General features: G+C 45.6%; 4 protein-coding genes across 4 annotated transcripts; 3 read left to right on the forward strand and 1 right to left on the reverse strand.

Moving 5' to 3' along the window:
* Positions 1–1,879: 1,879 nt before the first annotated feature.
* Positions 1,880–2,940, forward strand: ISF_05090 (hypothetical protein; the record flags this gene model as incomplete). The annotated part of the gene is made up of 3 exons (XM_018848695.1): positions 1,880–2,064; positions 2,123–2,210; positions 2,272–2,940. 3 exons carry the CDS (start codon positions 1,880–1,882, stop codon positions 2,938–2,940), a joined length of 942 nt encoding a protein of 313 aa, XP_018704421.1.
* A 2,397-nt stretch (positions 2,941–5,337) lies between these two features.
* Positions 5,338–8,215, forward strand: ISF_05091 (chitin synthase 2; the record flags this gene model as incomplete). Its single annotated transcript, XM_018848696.1, has 3 exons — positions 5,338–5,511; positions 5,579–7,449; positions 7,501–8,215. The coding sequence occupies 3 exons, from the start codon at positions 5,338–5,340 to the stop codon at positions 8,213–8,215; spliced, it is 2,760 nt and encodes a 919-aa protein (XP_018704422.1).
* A 2,891-nt stretch (positions 8,216–11,106) lies between these two features.
* On the forward strand, positions 11,107–11,687 carry ISF_05092 (trypsin-related protease; the record flags this gene model as incomplete). The annotated part of the gene is made up of 2 exons (XM_018848697.1): positions 11,107–11,157; positions 11,193–11,687. 2 exons carry the CDS (start codon positions 11,107–11,109, stop codon positions 11,685–11,687), a joined length of 546 nt encoding a protein of 181 aa, XP_018704423.1.
* Positions 11,688–12,952: 1,265 nt separating this feature from the next.
* On the reverse strand, positions 12,953–15,088 carry ISF_05093 (protein-tyrosine phosphatase; the record flags this gene model as incomplete). The annotated part of the gene is made up of 5 exons (XM_018848698.1): positions 12,953–13,161; positions 13,227–13,667; positions 13,722–14,093; positions 14,147–14,941; positions 15,001–15,088. The coding sequence occupies 5 exons, from the start codon at positions 15,086–15,088 to the stop codon at positions 12,953–12,955; spliced, it is 1,905 nt and encodes a 634-aa protein (XP_018704424.1).
* Between the last annotated feature and the right edge of the window lie 5,787 nt (positions 15,089–20,875).

Below are 20,875 nucleotides of genomic sequence, written 5' to 3' on the forward strand. Positions count from 1 at the left end.
TAGGCGTGGGCTGATGACGATGAAGTTATGACGGCCTTGTCGCGTCTCGTGATTGCTGGCAAGACAAGAATGCGGGGTTTATCCTGGCAAAAAAATGTCCAAACCTTCCACCTTGCCGAGTCATATGTAATGGTGCTATGCTTGAGATAAGTTGAGCTTGCTGTCCTTCCATCTCTACCAAGATAGGGTGAGAGAACAAAGATTTTGTCGAATTCGGACAGATTTGACGAGTCTTGGACGCGGCCACTACATTATCCCTTTGATTTCGGAGGCAAGCACGGGAGCGAACCCCATACTACAACCAACAAGGCTCACGATGGCCAAATTAAGATGAAACTGGGGCGTTAGCCGACAGTTCATTAGGATGCCCGCGCGTTCTGTTGGTTGGAGTGTCTCCAACCACCGCGCAACTGACCACTACATCGCCTTTCTATTATATTCAATGCATGCCAGTTTGTCAGCTGCAAGTGTGACAGTTGTAGACAAGTAGCCACTGCTTCGGGCAACGATGATTTTCTTCGAGGAAGTGCGGCAGAGTTCCTAAGAGATTCTGACTCTGTCGCGCTCAGGGTAGGACGCGACAATTAGCTTCGAGATGCGATCCCGGGCGGGACGTGCCAGATTCGGGCCTTTCACAATTGGGCGATGGGCCCTTGTACCGATGCAAGCGGCATTCACGGCTTTGGCGGAGCGGGCAAGGCTAATAATAATTCTGTCTGCCTTGCGTAGGTGGAATGCCGAAGGATCGAAAGGCGGCGACGGCCCTAGTCAAGCACCACTTAACAGCCTGCGACCAAAATCTGACAGCATGGGTTGTTGAGGTCATTCGTTCCAGAAAAGTATAAACCCGAGAGAAAATAGTGTGGGGGGTTCGGGAAGAGTTGTTGGAGTTGCAGTTTTGGTTCCTGTGATGAATCAGTTAACAAGACCACTTACCACTGGCTTGGCCTCTCGGCGTTGGCGACAGAGTCCCATCGTGCATTGCGACTCGATACTTGCTTCCCTTCACAACAAGGAAAGATTCCTAGCTTGAATCTCCAATTTCTCGCTCTAGAGCTCCAATAAGTTACATCTTAACCACGCCTCATGCAGGACCGACTAGAGATGATCGTCGAGGCCAGGGCCGCCAGCTTTCCATTGAAGACATTTGCGGCGAATGCCTATTTCGAACAGAAAAGCCCCAAGTTGGTCCCGTGTGCTAGTCGACCGACCCTCCTGCATATGCAACACAACGTAGTATCGGAAGGATGAATTTGAGCAGAAGCTCTAGTCGAGACTCTCTGCGCGGAACCCCACAGAGTATCGTTGGGAGGGAGCGCCTTGCAAAGCCTCACGACCGACTTGGCGATTACCGACTCTGTATCTGAGCGAGAATCATACCGGGCTGTGTTCTATTGTTAGGAAAAACGGGTAATTGATCCTTGATCTCGGGTATGCATAATATGACCTACCCGGGCGTTAGTGAGCTTTGGACGTAGTGGCAGTTTTAAAAGAGAAAGCCATCTGCTTATTCCTGCGCTTATTAACTTAGTTCCGGGCTGAATCCCAGTCAGGAAGGTACCCGTTCGTCGTTTACCAAGTGTTCGGCTCGACCTTTTTGAAGCAGCAAGGTCGCATTGAGCCTGGGGATTGAGGAAGAGACCGGGGTAACTCGCAGAAATTGGGATGGACCGTAAGCATAATGTGGCGTCCGAAGCTCAGGAGTTGGACCAAGGCGCACACATGCCGCCTGTGCAAGTGCAACTAGCGAGTTGAAAGACCGAGAAGCAGTAGGGCCGATGTCTAAGTTTATAAAGAGGCATGATCCGGCCATCAAGGTCGATCCGAAATGAGCATATCAAGCCTCATATCGAGTCCCCGGATAGGAAAAGCCTTCAATATGCGTCTTACTGCTGCCGCCCTGCTCTCCGCCGTTGCGGTCTCTGCCCATCCCAACCCCGGTGACAAGCTCAACAAGCCTCCGGTGCATCCCAACCTGGACTACCTCGAGGCCGGTCTGGAGAAGTATCTTCCCGAGACCAGCTACACGCTCCATGAGTGGAACAATGGCTATATTCCCGAGGAGTGAGATGCCCAATTCTCCGTCATACTGCGGTGCATGCTACTAACACGGCCGACTCAGATGCAAGAAGATTGTCACCGGTGGCGTCGACGCCGGCACTCACTTCAACCCGGCCGACATCCAGACCTTTGACGTCAAGTACGACGATGTAAGTCGAACAGCCACCAGTCCTCAAATCTTGTCCGCCGGCTCACACAGATGCCACCCAGTGCGGCGACCCTTGGGTCTTTTGCCACCACCGCAACTCCAACGCCTCCATCGACACCATGGCGCGGCAGTTCGGCAAGCTGCCGATCCAGATGCGGCAGTGGGTGCGGCACGTCATCGACCTTCCCGACAAGGGCCGACATGCGTACGAGTGGGACGGCACCGTCACCTTCTTCGCCGCCGGCGACCACATGATGACCGTCATCGCGCACGAGACCAGCCACTCGCTCGACCTCAGCGGCGCCTACCCGGACAAGTCGCTCTCCAACTCGGACCGCTGGTGGTCCGAGTACGACCAGGACTCGCACGTGCCGGACCCGTACAGCGCCAGCAACGCCATCGAGGACGTCGCGCAGAACACCGTGGTGGCGATCCACGACTCCAACGTGCCGGGCGGGTACCCGAGCGTGGAACCGGGCTGGGCGGGTATTGTGCACCAGCTGCACTTGGTGGAGGCGGAGGCGCGCGAGGCAGGCGAGGGCAACTCGGTGCTGATCCCGGGGCATAATAAGCAGTGCACGCACAGGATGCCGGCGAGCAAGCCGGTGCCGGTGAGTGGGAGCGGCAAGAGGCGCGGGGCTGCGCCGGATGTGAGCCTCAAGTCGGGCGTCAAGGTCATTGACACGTCGGACCGCAAGCAGAAGCACTCTGGCTGCAAATTGACTTGGTAAATACTCGGTGCACATGATGTGTTATTTGAGAAGTATATATAAGCATTTATAGCAAGGGCCAATATGATGGCAGAGCAAACTATACCAGTCTCACAGTGACTTGATAGTAATATTCAAATAGCCACAATGACCCTCTTGCTGTTTACTTTTGCAAAAAGAAAACGTTCATCTATTCTATCAAATAACCGGGAGTAAATGGACCAGGTCTCCGACGCCAAGATTGAGTTCGGCCAAGCCCGGCTGCCGGCTTCCACTCATCCCCACGCTTGCAAATTTCTTGTTGGAGAATATCAACATTATGGAGACTTTTTTACTATGCATGTGTCCAGCTAGAAGCCAAACGGGGCGGTCTGCGTACAGTGTCGGTCTCACACTGGAATCTAGCTCTGGTGCGCTCAGCTTAATATTACCTCGTTTCTTCAACGATCCGCAATTTAGATCGCTTTGCTATTGGTCTCTACATGTCAAGCTAGATTCTCCCGTCGAGAAGCATTGGGTAGCAAATTCCTTGTGGCGTTGACTGGGCTGGCTGTCGCAGCATGAGATGCGCCACCCGGCCAGTAGCCATGTTGTCACGAGGATCAGCGAAGAAAGTATAAAATGAAGTATGCTAGGATGGATATATGAAACTGCTCCCAAGAGGCGCCGCTTTTATCCTAGAACTGAATTGTCATGGGACCTTGCCGCCTTTTTTACCGCCCCCAAGGCAGATTGGCAGGGCTGTGAGATGTGCGTGAATGCATAAAGAGGCGTAACGCCTTTGAAATGTGGGCGAAGCATCACCGTGTCATGCTTTATTCAAGACAGAAAGCTGTGCAGCCTGAAGGTTCAGTTTGATGTTGATTACGATTAATGAGAAAGTTTAATTCGTACAGGCAGGGTACATGGGCATCTGGAACTCCTCCGCGAACTCGCTTTGTTGATTTCCAGGGTCCTTTTTCCTTTCGAAGACGAATGTTTACAGAAATTTTATAATCTTACCCAATCGCTGTTTGGCTGCGACTTTGCGCCACGGCTAACCACTCCGGACCAGGATCTGCAGCCGCGGCACACTTGGTGAAAGGGGGACAGAATACTGTGGAGGCAGGGCAAAGTTGGCAACGCCTCCGAGTGGCGAGGTTGACATGGACGAAGAGGCTGAGCCCCTGAAATCTTGGGCGGGTTGGAGGTTGGAACCAGGGGGGTTCACTGGGACATTGAGTTGCGTTGCGAGCCAACAAGAGAGCAACTAGTTGGCGAGAGTGATGACGACGTCATCGGATGGATCGCGAGCTATGTAGCTGATAAGCGTCAAGTAGGGAGGTGAGGAGGCGCAAGCGGAAAGATGATGGAAGACACGGTTAGACAAGGCGCGAGTCAAAGAATCAGACGGCAAGAATGGACGAGACAGTTTGTGACAATGCGCAGAGGCAACGCGGCTTTTGCTGAATTGTGAAACGAAAAGGCATGGCCGCGGAGACTGTCAAGCTAAAGCTAGGAACCCCAAACCCCTAGAAAGGGGGCAATGATGCAAGAGTTGACCAAGTTCATACCAGTTAGCGGCCCCGTTAGCTCTCGTGGTGGATTTTTTGTTCTGTCTGGAGGCATCTCAGTGGTGGGAGGAGAGGGAGGGTGGGAGTGAGCATCTCCACCAGGATATGCGCCGGGCGGGGACTAAGAATAGCAACGGGCGGTGCATCAAAGGCAACAAGCAAAGGCAACAAGCAAAGGCTGAAATGCAGCAATACGAGGGAGAGAAAGCTTGATGATGAAGGAGGGAGGGGATGAAGCGATGACTAGAGGGTGAGTGAGCGATGGGGTGAGTGAGGGAGGTATGGAAAACGGGTACATACATACATGCATACATACTATGGAGGGGTTGGTCGTTGGTGAGAGCTGGTCCGATGGGCCTCTTCTTACTACGCATAGTGGCTAGCAAATTCCTAGTCAACGGGTACCGTTTTGTAACCAAGGCAAGCATACCAATCCCAGCCTTGGCAAAGAGAATCCCTCAATCAATTCTTCAGCCTTTTAATTTATTCTTTCCCATCTTATTTCAGGGCCACCTGGTATCACTCCGGCTGAAACCCGCTAGCAATATCACGTGAGGCTATTCAAACGGCAACATGCGCGCTTGAGACGGCCAGCTAATCTCCAGACTCCCGATAGTCGGTTACAGGCTTTTTTTTCAGCCACAAGCACACAACATCGCTATCAACTCCCTGATACACATCTCCAAGAGACAGAGTGTCTGCGCCTTGGCACTCGGTGTGAACACGGTGCTTCCATTCACCAGCAAGGAGAAAAACACACCCCGCGAAACATCACCAGTTCCCAGCGAACAAACGCACCTACCCACCATACATACAGACTAGGCCTCATCTCCGTCTGATCTGCCTGCGCAGCACTCACGATCCAATGGATCCTCGTCGCGCGCAACCTCTGCGCAGGACGCCCTCTCCCAGTCATCCTCTCCATCAGGGCTACCAACTCGACGACCAACCCTACGGCCACCAACAACATTACAATGCCCCCGGCGGCCATCCCCAGCGCTTCGGTACTCCCTCTGACCAGCTGGACATCCATGCCGCCGTAAGTCGTCGCCCTCGCGCACCTTCTCCTCTCGCGACACCAAATACTAATAACCACCCTCCCTCAGCAATCCGTCGACACTCTCCGACAATACGACCAGAGCCCCCATCCCGGCGGCAGCCAGGTTGGCCAGCAGCATCCTGGCGACTACAGCGTAAATCCCGAGGCGCATCACGACCAGTACTACAACTCCCCATACGAACCCGGTCTCCACGACGGTGGCTATGATCAGGGATACAACAACCAGGGCTACAACCAAGGCTACGACCAGCCTGGATACAATCATCAGGGCTATGAGCAAAATGACTACTCCGAGTCTGGCCACCCAGGCATGCAGCAAGAGCAGCGACTCTTGCAAGACGACCCATCACAGCAGCATCCCACTCAGCCTCCTCTCGCTGGTGGCCCCGCAATCAAGAGATGGAAAACCGTCAAGCAAGTCCTCCTCTATCGCGGCAATTTGGTGCTCGACTGCCCGGTCCCTCCCGTCCTCCTCCAGCAGAACCCGCACGGCGAGCGCGATGAGTTCACTCATATGCGATACACGGCCGCCACCTGCGACCCCTCTGACTTTTACAATGAAAACTTCACACTTCGCCAAAAACTCTTCAGCAAACCCCGTCACACTGAGCTCTTCATCGTCGTCACCATGTACAACGAAGATGATGTCCTCTTTGCCCGCACCATGATCGGCGTCTTCAAGAACATCGAGTTTATGTGCAACCGCCCAAACAGCAAGACCTGGGGCAAGGACGCCTGGAAAAAGATTGTCGTCTGCGTCGTCTCCGATGGGCGAGCCAAGATTAACCCGCGAACCAAGGCCGTCCTCTCCGGTCTCGGCGTGTACCAGGAGGGTATTGCTAAACAACAGGTCAATGGCAAGGACGTCACGGCGCACATTTACGAGTACACCACGCAAACCCACATCACCCTGAAGAACGACGTTGTCGGCCTCGTCCACCGACGCCAGCCCGTGCAGATGCTTTTCTGTCTGAAGGAAAAGAACCAAAAGAAGATCAATTCGCATCGGTGGTTCTTCCAGGCCTTTGGCCGCGTCCTCGACCCCAACATCTGTGTCCTGATCGACGCCGGCACGCGTCCGGGCCACAACTCCATCTACCATCTCTGGAAGGCCTTTGACCTCGAGCCCATGTGCGGTGGTGCCTGCGGTGAGATCAAGGCCATGTTGGGACGTGGCGGCAAGAACTTGCTCAACCCTCTGGTTGCTACGCAGAACTTCGAGTACAAGATGAGCAACATTCTCGACAAGCCGCTGGAGTCTGCTTTTGGCTTCATCTCCGTCCTGCCCGGTGCCTTTTCCGCCTATCGCTACGTCGCCCTCCAAAACGACAAGAACGGCCAGGGCCCCCTCGAAAAGTACTTCCTCGGCGAGACGCTCCACGGTGGTAGCAGCGCTGGCTTGTTCGAGTCCAACATGTACCTTGCCGAGGATCGCATCCTCTGCTTCGAGCTCGTCACCAAGCGCAACTGTCACTGGATCCTTCAGTACGTCAAGTCGGCGACCGGCGAGACCGACGTGCCTGATACTGTCACCGAGCTGGTCTTGCAGCGTCGTCGCTGGCTGAACGGTTCCTTCTTTGCCGCCATCTACGCCATTGCTCACTTTTACGAATTCTTCCGCTCCGACCACTCGATGCTCCGCAAGATGGCCTTTTTCATCGAGTTTGTCTTTAACACCATTAACATGATCTTTGCGTGGTTTGCTATTGGAAACTTCTTCTTGGTCTTTAGAATCCTTACGTCTAGTCTGAGCGCCAAAGACTTACTCGGTAGGACCGGACAGATCCTCAGTATCGTTTTTACTTGGCTGTACGGTGTCTCGCTTATGACCTGCTTCGTATTATCCATGGGTAATCGCCCTGCCGGCTCCGGAAGGCTGTACGCCATGATGGTCTGGTTCTGGGCTATTCTTATGATGTGAGTTGCAACCACCACTAACGCTCCAAAAGTCCTGCTAACCGCCCACAGCTACCTCATGTTTGCCGCCATCTTCATCTCCGTCAATGCCATCATCACCGACCTCAACAAGCACAACTTCTCCATCGACCAGCTCTTTACGAATCAAGTGTTTGCAACGCTCATCGTCTCCGTCATGTCGACGTTTGGCATCTGGCTGATTGCGTCCATCATCATGTTCGACCCGTGGCACATGTTCACCTCGTTCATCCAGTACATGCTTCTGACGCCGACGTACACTAACGTGCTCAACGTGTACGCCTTCTGCAACACGCATGACGTCTCGTGGGGTACCAAGGGCGACGACAAGGTGGAGAAGCTGCCGTCGGTCAACACCAAGGACGGCGCGGGCAAGACGGACCTGCCGGACGAGGGCGACCTCAACGCGCAGTACCAGCGCGAGGTGCAGGTCTTCGCGACCAAGTACAAGGAGGTCAAGAAGCCCCCGACGGCCGCGCAGCTGCAGGAGAAGCAGATGGACTACTACCGCGGCGTGCGCACCGGCGTTGTGCTCGTCTGGATGCTGACCAACTTTGCCGTCGCCGCCGTCGTCCTCAGCTCCGCGGGCCTGGAGGACGTGACCCCCGACACGACCCAGGCCGACCAGCGCACCAAGCGCACGACCATCTATATGGCTGTTGTGCTGTGGAGCGTGGCCGTTTTGAGTGCGTTTAAGTTTTTGGGGGCCATGTGGTTCCTGATTGTCAGAATGTTCCGCGGGGTTTAAACGCGGTGGCTGACGCCCCGGACTACGACTTGATTTTTTTTTCTACATTTGCGTCATGAGATGATCTTCTTTTAGACAGGGACTGTTGCTGGTCTGGTACTGGTCGACTCGTGTTGCCTTCTTTGACCCCTTGTTCCACCATTCACTCACCCTTTTTTATTTTCTGGATTATACCCCCAGTTGTACGACTTCTTTCCTATCTTCTTTTTCGTCAAGCAACGAGTTGGAAAGGGGGACTCAAAGCATCATGTGTCCCACAAGCTCTGATCTAGTTTGGCTTTTGCTTACGACTAAGTATGGAACTGGCCAACCCGCTATCGTCGGAGGACCTTTTTTTTCTCTGTTATGTCTTGATACTTGCACGCTTTTCTGTTCACCCACGTACACACCAACATGCTATTTTACTTTTGTTTATAACTCTCATTGCTCTTTTCCATCTTTCATCCTTGTTATGAATAGTTTCGGTCAGCCGGTGGAGGAGACGGGGAGTGCTGGCGTTGAGCCGTGTGGGGTGGATCTTGTTGCTACGTGTCTTTTCCAGCCGATTCGTGTTATGAATGAACACTTAGAGGCTGTTAGTTTAGTATATAGTATACAAATTACCGCGAAAGTCTGTGTGTCGCTGTCCTAAGTTCCATTTTTGGGCGGCGGGCGCACCTGTTCATAGATACACTAAGCGCACCCCCTTACTAGTACTCTAGTGTTGTGAATGCTACAGGCATGCATGCGCGGCTGAGTGAGTCAGACTAGGGTTAGGCACACTAGCACCTAAATAGGATAGGAACTCATAAAATAGCTTAATAGATTATTATAATAATCTAGTAAACTAGGAGGGTTATTAGGATTATAAAGTAATCTAAGTAATCTAAGTAATATAATAGAGAATAGAATAAATATATAAAAAAAGGGATTTCTAGTAGATAGTTAGATTAGATCTTTATTAATTAATTTAAGTAATAACTCTATTATTAAAAGATATCTTTTAATATAATTTATACTATAATAACTACTTATTAGTACTTTATACTTTTAAACTAACTCTGTTCTTAAGAAACAGACTAACTATGGATTAGGGATTAAGCCACCGTTACACTTAGGAGGAGCCCGAAGCTTAGTAGATAACGAACCACGGGCCGAGGCGACTGGCCTGTAAAGTACGTGTCCTTCTACTCAGTATGCTATCTAACAACGCAGAGTGTAATACACGTCTTCTTGGCTGATAAGTGGTTGGAAGAAGAGTAGAATAAATTACAGCATAATCAACACCAGAAAACCGACTGTTCCAGTTTCCTTTCTAGGAGAGGAACCTGAGCGGCGCTGCTCTAGCATGAGCCTTGGTGAGCTCCGATCCCGAACCAGCACACAAACTCCCCTGATCAAGAATTGTCGACTCCCCCGAGCTGCTTTGATTTCTCCCGGCTAACCTTGGAGCTGGCTGGGCACACCTCTCTGTGAGTTTAGGTCTTGGAACAGTTGAGACTATCGAGGTACTTCGTAGGCAATACTAATAAGCATATGCATTATCCGTGCGTATGTAAACACTATTACCACTTCTTACTCTCGTAAGATTTAGATGGTAAAATTTTCTAACGGCATGCATTGTGACGGACCGGCGATCTAACTTTATAACCTAGCTATATCGTTTACCAAGGTAGGAAACTATGGCGCATTTCTTCGTTCTGCGTTACTTGTTGTTGTATACTACGTTGAGGAAAAATGACTCATATCCCATAATTATTTAATGCTTCAACACTGCGTAGTTTCTAATACTCACTAATCGTAGCTATACATGCTTACTACTAGCTATCAGTCGTCGAGGCATAACTCTGGTACACGAGCTGGTATAGTAGACATTCTATTAAAACGGTGGTTCGTCAACGGGGGTAATACTACGGTCGGGCAAGTTATATAAGCTTAGATCTGTAAAAAACCCAACCCACCTGAGACTCGAGATACGGGCATAATCTCAGGAAGCGCCGCCTGTCCACCAAAGAGCCGAGACTTCCGGCTGCAAATTAGCCCCGATTCGTATAATGATTATCGGCTTGTTAAAGCTCTTGGTAGATAAGCGGAGCTGTCTAACGACGTACTCATCGTTGTGGCGATGCAAAGCCAGTCAGGCTGACCAAGCGCTTAGCGATTCCATGAACCAGTTCATAAATTATTGAAGAATGAACCATTCTGTATATTAAAGATGCGGTTGTGCTTATGAGTCTTATCAGAATCTCTTCTTATTGTTCTCTATACTTATTTAACATAGTCGTGCTAAATATATATATATATATATGTAGCCGGCGCCCATCTAACCATATTGTCATAACCTCTCTCATCACCCTCACCTTTGCGCTCTCGGCCTTCTCGGCAGCGGCGGTCTCTATCGAGAGGAGAGTTGTTAGCGGAGAAGATGCCAAAGATGGCGAATTTCCATCCGTTGTCAGTCTGGATGGTACGAATGGTATTTGCGGAGGCACTTTGCTAGACAGCACTACTGTGCTTACTGCTGCGCATTGCCTTAGAGGGACTGAAACTGTCAGGGCGGGATCAGTGGTAAAAACCCCCTCCCCCTCCCTCAGAATAACCCCCCCCCGGGGGGCGTACAGGTCAAAGTCGCGAATCGGACCGCACACCCCGAGTATAGACTAAACTCCCAAGACAAAACCAAGCCCTATGCGAACAATGATATTGGCATCCTTAAGCTAGCAAGTCCGATCGAGAAAAGCGACAAGATTAGCTATGCCACGCTCCCGGCAGACGGCTCAGATCCCGTGGTCGGCTCCATGGCCACAGTCACAGGCTGGTAAGTACACTGATACACATGACAGCTTGCTGAGTAAGGGGGTTAAAACACATAAAGGGGCGACCAAGAACCCTCATGGATTGTACTCGAAGACATGACCTTTGAGAACCTGTCCAAGATTACTATCCCTATCCACGCACGCGAGGTCTGTGACAAGATTGACCCAGAAGTCAAAGGCAGAGCGGAAGCGGCAAGAGTCCGTGCAAATTTGACAGTGGAAGTGGTCTCATTGACCAAAAGACTGGTCAAGTCATTGGCGTCGCGTCATTCGTCATCAAGGATAAGAATAGCTATTACTGCGACCAGGCTCCCACGGTCTTTACTCGCGTCGGCAGCTACATGTCGTTTATCAAGCAACATCTCGAAGGTGCGGACGCTGCTGCTGCCAAGCCTGATCCGGTACCGGCGACGAACACGACGAAAACGGAATACCAGGGTCCTCGGGCCAAGGAAGACGAGCTCCGTTCCACCGCGGTCAAGCCGAACAAGTACGGCATCCCTGAAGACGAATGCCGGCGCATGGTTGCACAGTGTGTCTTTGAGGAAGCTCAGAAGAAGGAGGTGGCCCAGAACTTTGATGGGGTTATTGAGTGCATGGATTCCCAGTTCCGGGGACTAGAAAAACGCCAAGCAGGGAACTCGATGCCTCTCCTGGGCAAGAGTATTTCCTCTTAGACAGATGTGGTTGATTTGAATAGATGGCGTGTCTGATCTTTGACTCCACCTTCAGCATCAGTTTTCTATTAGGGATTCTGCGCTGCGCCTACGCAAAATTGCAAAGAGCTAGCATTTGTCTAACTAGTCGTGGCCGTACACATAGTGACATGCACGGCGACACGTTCGGCCACAAACTGCTGTAGAGGCGTTGTTCCGAGTCGGTATCTGGTACAGGTCATCCAGGTGTAATTGAGTGAGATTGTACAGAACCGGAGTAACAATCAGAGATACGCTTTTCATAGCTCAAGTGATTTGGCATCAGGATTTTTCGTTTTTTTTTTTCGCCCTTTCAGCACCCTGTCAAGGAGCGGCTCCAGCACCTACGCAGGCACAGCTCATGGGCCTTCAGATGTGCTCAACTTCAGCCTCAGGGAGCAGCTCGCAGGAGGGAGCCACTTCAGAGCTCCAGAGACTCTTGGTGCCTGCTTTTTTTCTCTTTTGCTGTTAAAAGCGGCGAGAAAAAACAGTCAGAATTTGAGTGGTGTTACACCTGGTCGTTATTGATCGTATAGTTTGAGAGAAGAGCAATACGTGCTACGTCTGCTATTTACCCAACAACAAAAAAAAAACTTGATGTGTTACATTTTCTATTCATAGGAGGACTATTACACAGATTGGATTACAGAGAGCGCTGATGCCACGTACTCATGTCGTGTAGCCTAAGCCCAACGATTGGCCGTAGGTCAGTCCGCGCATGTCGTTACCTACTCTGACGAAACTAGTATCTTACATCTGCCTAGGGTGTAGCGACGCCCGGAAATGACTGACACTGAAGCATACCAACACACCCATAATGATCTTGATATCTAGATCCAGCGGTAAGCAGGCTACTACGTTCCCTAGCCAGTAGCGAGTATACATCAGGCTGTACAATCGACCGTGGGATGCATGATGGTCCAACTAAGAAGTGACACTGTTGACTCAGCATAAATTTGGCCACTGACCAAAATCGGCTATTATGAGTTCGCGGACGGAACTGCGCCAAGGGGAATAGATGAGTGCCCAGGTATAATACGGCGCATAATGACGAAGAATCTGTATTTAATCGAATCTCAAGTATCGCGACTGCGTCAACCTGTTTGCACTTGAAGAAATACTACGTCTATAGCATGAGTGAAACGTTGGCAGCCTGAAGGTATCCTATTCTCTCTAGAAGCACTATAGTATATGCGAGTACCTAGGGCTGCCTACAGTAGCCCTTTACCAGGCGTGACGATGAGGCCTTATAGACCTGTGCGTTTTGGACCGTCTTTTGGGGGTGCTGATGATCCTTTGGAGTTAACAAGCTCCACCCAGTCTGTCGGAGCAACAGGACCGTTCCAAACTACTCGATTCTTCTCATCATGCGCGATGTCGTCGTTGTTTACATTTGCAAACTTCACCATCGAGATGTTCTTTTCCATCCGCGCGCATGCTGCATCAAATACGAGGCCTGCAATAAATGACTTGGGGTTAGTGTACTGGGCTGCTCAACGCTGGACTTGGATGGATGCATACCCTTGAACGACCACGCGTCTCCGTTTCCGTTCTTCCCCTTATCATCCAGAATATGGATTTCGTTCAGGTCCCGGACGTCAATCTCGTCTTTGCCAAAGTACTTTTTTAAATCGATGGCCTCCTTCTTGGTGCTGCCCAACTTGGGTTCCACGCCGAGTAAGATCTCCTTGCTCTTGCCAAGAGTCATGGACAGGGTATCCCATGTGCCGCCGCCGGTGACGTCCATGAGCGAAAACTCGTAGGATAGCCCCTTGATCTTGGCGCAAGGAGGCGCGAATCCCCAGTCGTGTGGAACAACAGGGAAGTTGGCGACAGTGGCTCTGTCCTTTCCATAGTTGGTCGCCGCGCCTCCTGGATGTTGATACTTTGTATTGATGAAAATGTTCTTCAAATTGCCGGCCTTGAAGCTGGGATCAGCACAGTCTGCGAGGAGCTGAATGCCTGCATTCGAAATATTAGTACTAGCCCGCCAAGACATGTGATCGCCGCTCGTACCTTCAACCTTGAACTCGTCATTCCGATACGCTGGGCCGTAGTCGTGCCCCTTGGCATTAAGGGTAATGTTAGTAATGCCAGCGATGTCGATGGTGTCTTTTTTGTATGCGGCCTGCATATCGACCTTTGCCTCATATTTTGTTCCGAGTGAAGGTTCATCGTGCACCTTTAGAACCGCCTTGCCAGCCGGCCCTTCGAGAGTAGCGCCAATGTCATCCCAGGATCCGGCGTAATTCTCGTTGGCGAAACTGACAATAAGCCGAATATTTCTGATTGTGCGGCAGGGCAGTGGCACGTTCCTCTTCTGTACAATCTCACGAAGGCGGTCACAACTTTCCTTCTTTGATTTCTTGGATACCGGTGCCGGCGTTACTAAATGCAGAGATTAGCGAGAGGACCTTGTTCTCGTCGGTGATAAGTTTTACCTTGTCTGGGCAGTGACCTTCGGCCGCCAGAATGGTCCGAGAAGTAGCGGAAAATATCATCAAGCTCCATAGGACAGTCGATGCCAGTATAGTTACCCGCCAACAATTGGTCGATATCGATATCATCAAGGTCGGGTAACGGTAGATCGTTGTGGTCCAACAAATCAAGAACGGGCAACGGGATATCATCATCATCCACCGGATGAAAACCGGGAGCCGATGAATCACTTTGGCCACTCAGCCGTTGCCGGAGATGGTCAAGTGCTTCAAACTGTACCGGTCTCTCGACATGGTTCGCCTCGTAGTCAGCGTGCGACCACTGGCCCAATTGGCCTCTCTCCTCATCCATATACATCTGTAGTCCAGTGATAACCACACCCGTCCGCCCGTGTCCATAACCACACCATACAAGCGTAGTCCCGTCACCGCGATGCCTCTGAAAGCCTTCCCAGGCTTGTTGAAATTGATGCTCTGTTGGCGAGGTCCAGTTTCGGACGGGTATAGGTGTATAGGCAATCCCAGCTTGCTCAAAAGCTCTTACGAACTCTGTGTTATTGGCCTGGGAATTCGCGCTGATGACATGGTTGATTTTCTTTGCCTTGAGAGCTTTGATCGTATCTTTGGTTATCTTTTGGGTCCCATCGCTGTCATCGGCCGTCGGGTCATACACGTAGTAGGGAGCCGAGGAGCGAGCAAGACTATACCCCGGGGTTACATGAGCGGTGACAAGCTCGAAGCGCTGGAGCCCGCCATCTGCGGACGCTGCCTCTCCGGACGGGTCTGGTGTAGTGGTATCTGTTCCCGAAGACTATAAGTTGGTCTACGCGGCACTGGTTCTTGGGATCAAGACTTACCGTCCATATTCTCATACCCGTTGACTGGAATGGCATAGGCGGCTGTCGCGGCCCATGCAAGCGCGAGAAAGGCTTTGCTGAGAAGCATCGTGTTGATCAAAGAGAGTGATAGGTTGTGTAGAGTTCTGTATCAAGTTGTATATCGTAGCTCAATGGCGAATGAGTGGCGCCTTGGGAGAATGGTGTCGAGTATTCTGAGCGACAGTTGGCGGGAACATCTCTATTATATAGCCATTTTCAGACGACCCCGATTTTTTTTTTAATTTTAGGTTTTGAGTTTTGACCTCTGCGTGCAAGCAGCAGCCATGGTCTGAGTCGTGGTAGCAAGATAATGATGCATGGACAGAGGGCGTGTCATGAACTCGATTCTGCAACGGCGCTTCCTTGTGAGATGCTGGTCCGACTTAGAAGCACCAGTTGGTTGATAAGATATTCTGGCTTTCCCATACCTTTCGCATACCACTAAACTCACCACGCATCGGAGCCTTGTAGAAATCCGTAACTAAGGACCAAGTCGCTGGACAGCCCGTAGTAGAAGCTGAAGGTGCATCATGGATGTCTAATGCAGCCGCGGCCCACAGTGTGGTTTGCAGCAGCGCATAGCCACCCACTCATTCTTGAAAAGGGGATCTCCATCAACCGCAAGAAGGGATGGGATATCTAGCGTTGCCGGCAAAAGCGCTTGATGATGTGCTGTAATAGGCTGGACAGAACGAGGATGCTTGGTTTTCCGCGAAGTGCTGGCTGCCTGTGTCCCCCCCAATGAGAATGCGCATTGCACCATCGAGCGCCGCATTTCATTCTTAGCCCGGACATAACTCAGCAATCGCGCGTCCATTAACTAGGTCCAAGGACAGTGGCTCCTTACTCGCCACATGGGCTTTTCTAGCAGGTCCGGGTGTATAGCTGGAGTTACCCCTCCCTCCGGTCGATAGTTGTTGGTCGGCCGATTTAGTATTCCTGATCTAGCCCCAGCGTTTCATGCGCACTGGAGAATCGGCACTTGTGTGGGGCTTTGTGGGGCGCCTACTTGGACATGGTATAACTTGGATAGATCTGGCGTAACTTACATACGCTCGGTTTTGTCTACAGTCTCTATAAGGGCTTAGAATAAGGTCAAGCGGCGTTGTGGATTAGGCGGGAAATACCTCCGTCAGTCCTTGGTGGTAATGATGATGATGTGTGTAGAAGCCACCTAATGCACTTGCTTAGTTATATTCACGACCTAATCTTGTGGCTTACGCCTTAATCTTGAGTCTTTATTTAACAGGCCACTGTAGCTGAGTCATAATGCATAAAATGGTCGGTAAAATGGTCGGTAAAATGGTCGGTAAAATGGTCGGCTTACCAGATTCATGCCCTGATTTTGAGTATTTTAGCATACTACTGTGACTCGTTACTATGTGTCACGTGCCTTAGTCTGCTGTCAAGCAGGAGGACGGCACCCGATTCAAGAAGGGGATGAGACTCACAAAAGGGTCATTTTTGTACGCGTTTTTCCTACCATTGATGAGGGAGGCACCCCATAAGGGTGTCCCCAGCCGTCCCCTGAGGGACACAGCTAGTTTTTCCTTCAATCAACACTCTCAATGACGATTAGCTGGCCTTGCGGAACATCTGCCTTATTAGGCAGACCTATTGCTACATAGCCAGGTAGCCTTAGGCCACAGTTAGCAATAGACTAGGTTCTCCCATACATCCTCACAAATTGGTAGCAACACTAGTTAGATCAGACTCAGAGTTCTTCCATTATTTGTTTTACTTTAACATCTACTTTCACCAGACTTCGGAGTTTTCGGAGACACCAGCCGCGAGGAACCAGAAAGTAGACACACTAGCCTATCCAGGCACCAGACGCCCATCCGGGCACCAGCCGTCAAGAGACGACACCAGGATACGACAAGATGGACCGTACGATCGAGCAGTCCCTACAGGCGGCGATGCAGGAGACGTACACCATTTACCATTCGGCATACCAGAGACCAAACTTGCGAGAGAAACTCACGGCACTAGTAACTGACTGTTGATTAACTAGCTATTAAAATGGCACCTGTAACACATCTGCAGGCCCCCCGTTTGAACTTCCCACATTACTCACGGCAACGCCGTTTGGATCGGGAGCTGCAGACCTTTGTCGTCAACCATAGGCGCCGTCATTCACCAGAAATGGAAGCCATCACGTGCGGCAATGGTAAAAGACTGGCGTTTTCAGTGAATTGGTTGGTGGGTGGCTACCCGCTAGAAGGAGACATTCATACCATGCGACACTCGCCATCTTCCCAGTATTTGTTGCGACTACATTCTGTCTCGTTTGAGGAACTAACTCTCCAAAACGGGAATACGAAATATTTTATTGTTTCTCGGCCTGCAATTTTGCGAGACTTGGTCGGTCAGCAGGTATACTGCTCGGGCGTGGAGTGACGTATCGTGGGTGTGTTGCACGGCATACTCGTACGAGCTGCAATTTATTCTACGCCGACCGCTCTTTGGGCGAGGCTGGCGAGGGAAGTGGGCGAAGACGAATTCTATGAATTCTTTCTGGAGCTGTAATAGATATTCTTCTAATAGGAAATAAAAAAGGATATAAAAATATATATTAAGTACTACTATATATATTAAATAATAAAGACTAGAATATATTAACCTTATAGTTTATTTATACTACTATTAGTACTTTTATATCTATTTAAGGAAATATTAATAGACTTAATTACTAGTCTATTTAAATAATAAAGAAGATATAAAGAATATAATACTATTCTAATAATAGTAGATTAAACTATATAATATAATATCTATATTACTATAAATAAGAACCTAATAAGTAGTAACCTTATAGAAATATTCTTATATAAAGTAGTAACTCCCTATAGAGTACTAAAAGATATTATATCTAACTAAAGGATAATCTTTATATTAGGATTCTAATAGAGTTTTTATTACTTTATAGTAATAAAATAATAACTTAGTATTATATTCTATTTATAAATAAATAATCTTATAGAATAAATAAACTTAACTCTAGAATACTATTTAAGGGCTTTTTATAATATAGAGTAGACTAACTAGGTTAAAAGGCTAATAATAGTATAGTTTATATATAATATAAGTTAGTAGGTATTAGTTAATAATATCCCTATAAGATTACTATTAGGTTATATACTAATACACTCTATTATTACTTAAAGAATATAAGTTATATATATAAATATAAAGAGTATAAAGATATAATAAGAATACTATAAAGATAATATAAAAACACTATAAAGAAACTAAGAATTCTTATTTAGTAAAATAAAGTTAGTATAAATATACTAGAAGTAAAGTATAAGCTATTAATAAGCTTATAATATAAAATACTAAAATCCTTAAAAACCTTTATAGTATAAGACTATAATAAGGTTATAATAAAGTAGTAACTACTCCTTCTCCTCCTCCTCCTACTTAAAGTTAAATAAAGTAGATACTATACTAAAGTCTAATAAACTAATAAACACTTATATAAGTTAATTATAAAGTTATATAAAAGACCTATTATACTTACTATAAAGGAGTATATAATACTAGTATAATAGTATACTATATATATAGTAAAAAACTATATATATATAATACTATTAATATAAACTCTATACTTAATTATTACTTTAATATAAGAATATTTTTTTTATAAAGTCTTAATAACTTTATTAGTATCCCTTAGGATCTTCTTATTTTATAAAATTAAGGACTTATTCTAATAATAAATTAATAATAAACTTACTATAAGAATAGATATAACTTACTACTTTACTATAATAGTATATAGTTTAGAGGGTAGTAAAAACTTACTACTTACTTATAGTAAGAGTAATATACTCTTATATACTATCTTAGTACTAAAAGTACTTCTTAGACTAATCTATACTTATATAAACTAACTATAAATTTATTATAAATTTACTATTTAGTATTAGTCTTTAAGTAATATACTAAAGTAGTATAATTAATAAAGTATTATAAGTACTAGTAGTAGTTAATAGTATAACTTTATAGTAAATTAGTAAGAGTATTATAGTAAGAAGATAGATACTTATAAATTAATATAAATAAGACTCTTTTTATTATTATTTAAATAAAAAGGATAGTACTATATAGTAAATTAATAGTAAATATATATAAGGTTTATACTAACTTACTTAACTAGAAATTCTAAAGTAATAATAATAATAGTAAAAGACTTATAAAGAGTTAGTTAAGTTATTATAAAGTTATAAAGAATATATATATTAATTCTTTTTTTAAAAAAAAGTAAAAAAAAGATTTATTAATTAATTATTATATATATAAATTAATTATAAATTTAATAACTTATTAGAATTTATAGATTCTTATAAAAATAGTAGTAATAATAGAGTAAAAGTCTAATATTATAAATTAATAATAAAAATAATAAAATATATATATATAAGAGTAATAAAAGTATTAAAATATATTAAATTTAATAATTCTTAAAGAAAAAGAAGAAAGAAAGTAAAAAATAGAGCCTTAAGGGATATTTATCCTTAATAACCTATATTAGAGTTAGTAAAATAGCTATAAAGTTAAAAGTAAAAGTAAAAGACTATTAAATAAAAAGAATAAAAATATAAAAACCTTATATATATATAATAAGATTATATTATACTTATAGTAAATAATAATAAAGTCTTTTATATTTAAACTAAGAAGGTAATTAGAAGAAAGTAAAAATAAAAGATATATTAATAAAAAGAATAAAGAAGAAAGGGAGGCCTAGTAAAAGAATAGTAAAAGAGTAGTATAAAAGTATAATAGTAAAGACTTATTTACTTTAAAAATAAAAGAGTAATAAAAAGAAAATAAAAGTAAAAAATATATTAATTAGAAAAAAAAAAAAAAGACCTAAAGGAAATATAATAACTATATAGTAAAAGAGTAGTCTAATTAAATAATAAAAAAAGAAAGACTAATTATAAAGTAAATATAAATTATTAAATAAATAGTAAAAGTAAAATTACTAAATTATATATAAAGAACCTATAAAGGCCTAGTATATTTAGTATTACTATATATATACTTAATAATAAATATACTAAGGATAGTATATAAGAAGGAAGAGTAGTCTATTAGAGTCCTATTAGAGTACTTATTAGAGCCTCTATATTATATATATTAAGTGTATATAAGTACTTATATAATAGTAAACTACTACTAAGCTTTCTATAAGGAGATAGTAATAATTATATATTTATAAAAATATAAAAGGGATTATTATATAACTAGAGTCCTTTAAGTAAAACACTTTATAATACTATAGATCCTTTAATACATCTTCTACTATTTAGTTAATAGTATAGTAACTAGTAGCTCTACTTACTTTATTCTTTATACTTAAGTTATTTAGTATAAAGTTAGTTATTAATCTTAATAATTTTACTAATAAATTTATTAAAAGTATTAAATTAATTATTCTTTATAATTCTATTCTTTATATCTTCTTATAGAGTATTATAAAGTAGCTTTATTATACTATTATTACTTTATATAAAATAGTTTAAAATACACTTAAATTCCTTTATAAAGTATTAAATAGATCTAGTCTACTTAAAGGCTTTAAGTTTATATATAGTAGTATATACTTTATTTAAGTCTCTAAAAGTAGTTTAAAGTAACACTTTAAAGTGTTTATATTATCTAAAGATTTATATAGTTTTATCCTTAGGTTCTTTATTATTAAAGTAGTCTAAGAGTTAACTTTTACTACTCTATTACTTTTCCTATAAGGAGGTTTTAAATATAAAGTATTTATACTATAGAGTTAATAATAATAGTATTTATATATAAATAGGCTTTTACTTAGATTAAAAAGTTTTAA

The sequence above is a fragment of the Cordyceps fumosorosea genome, assembly GCF_001636725.1.
Source record: "Cordyceps fumosorosea ARSEF 2679 chromosome Unknown scaffold_11, whole genome shotgun sequence".
NCBI classification, from domain to species: domain Eukaryota; kingdom Fungi; phylum Ascomycota; class Sordariomycetes; order Hypocreales; family Cordycipitaceae; genus Cordyceps; species Cordyceps fumosorosea.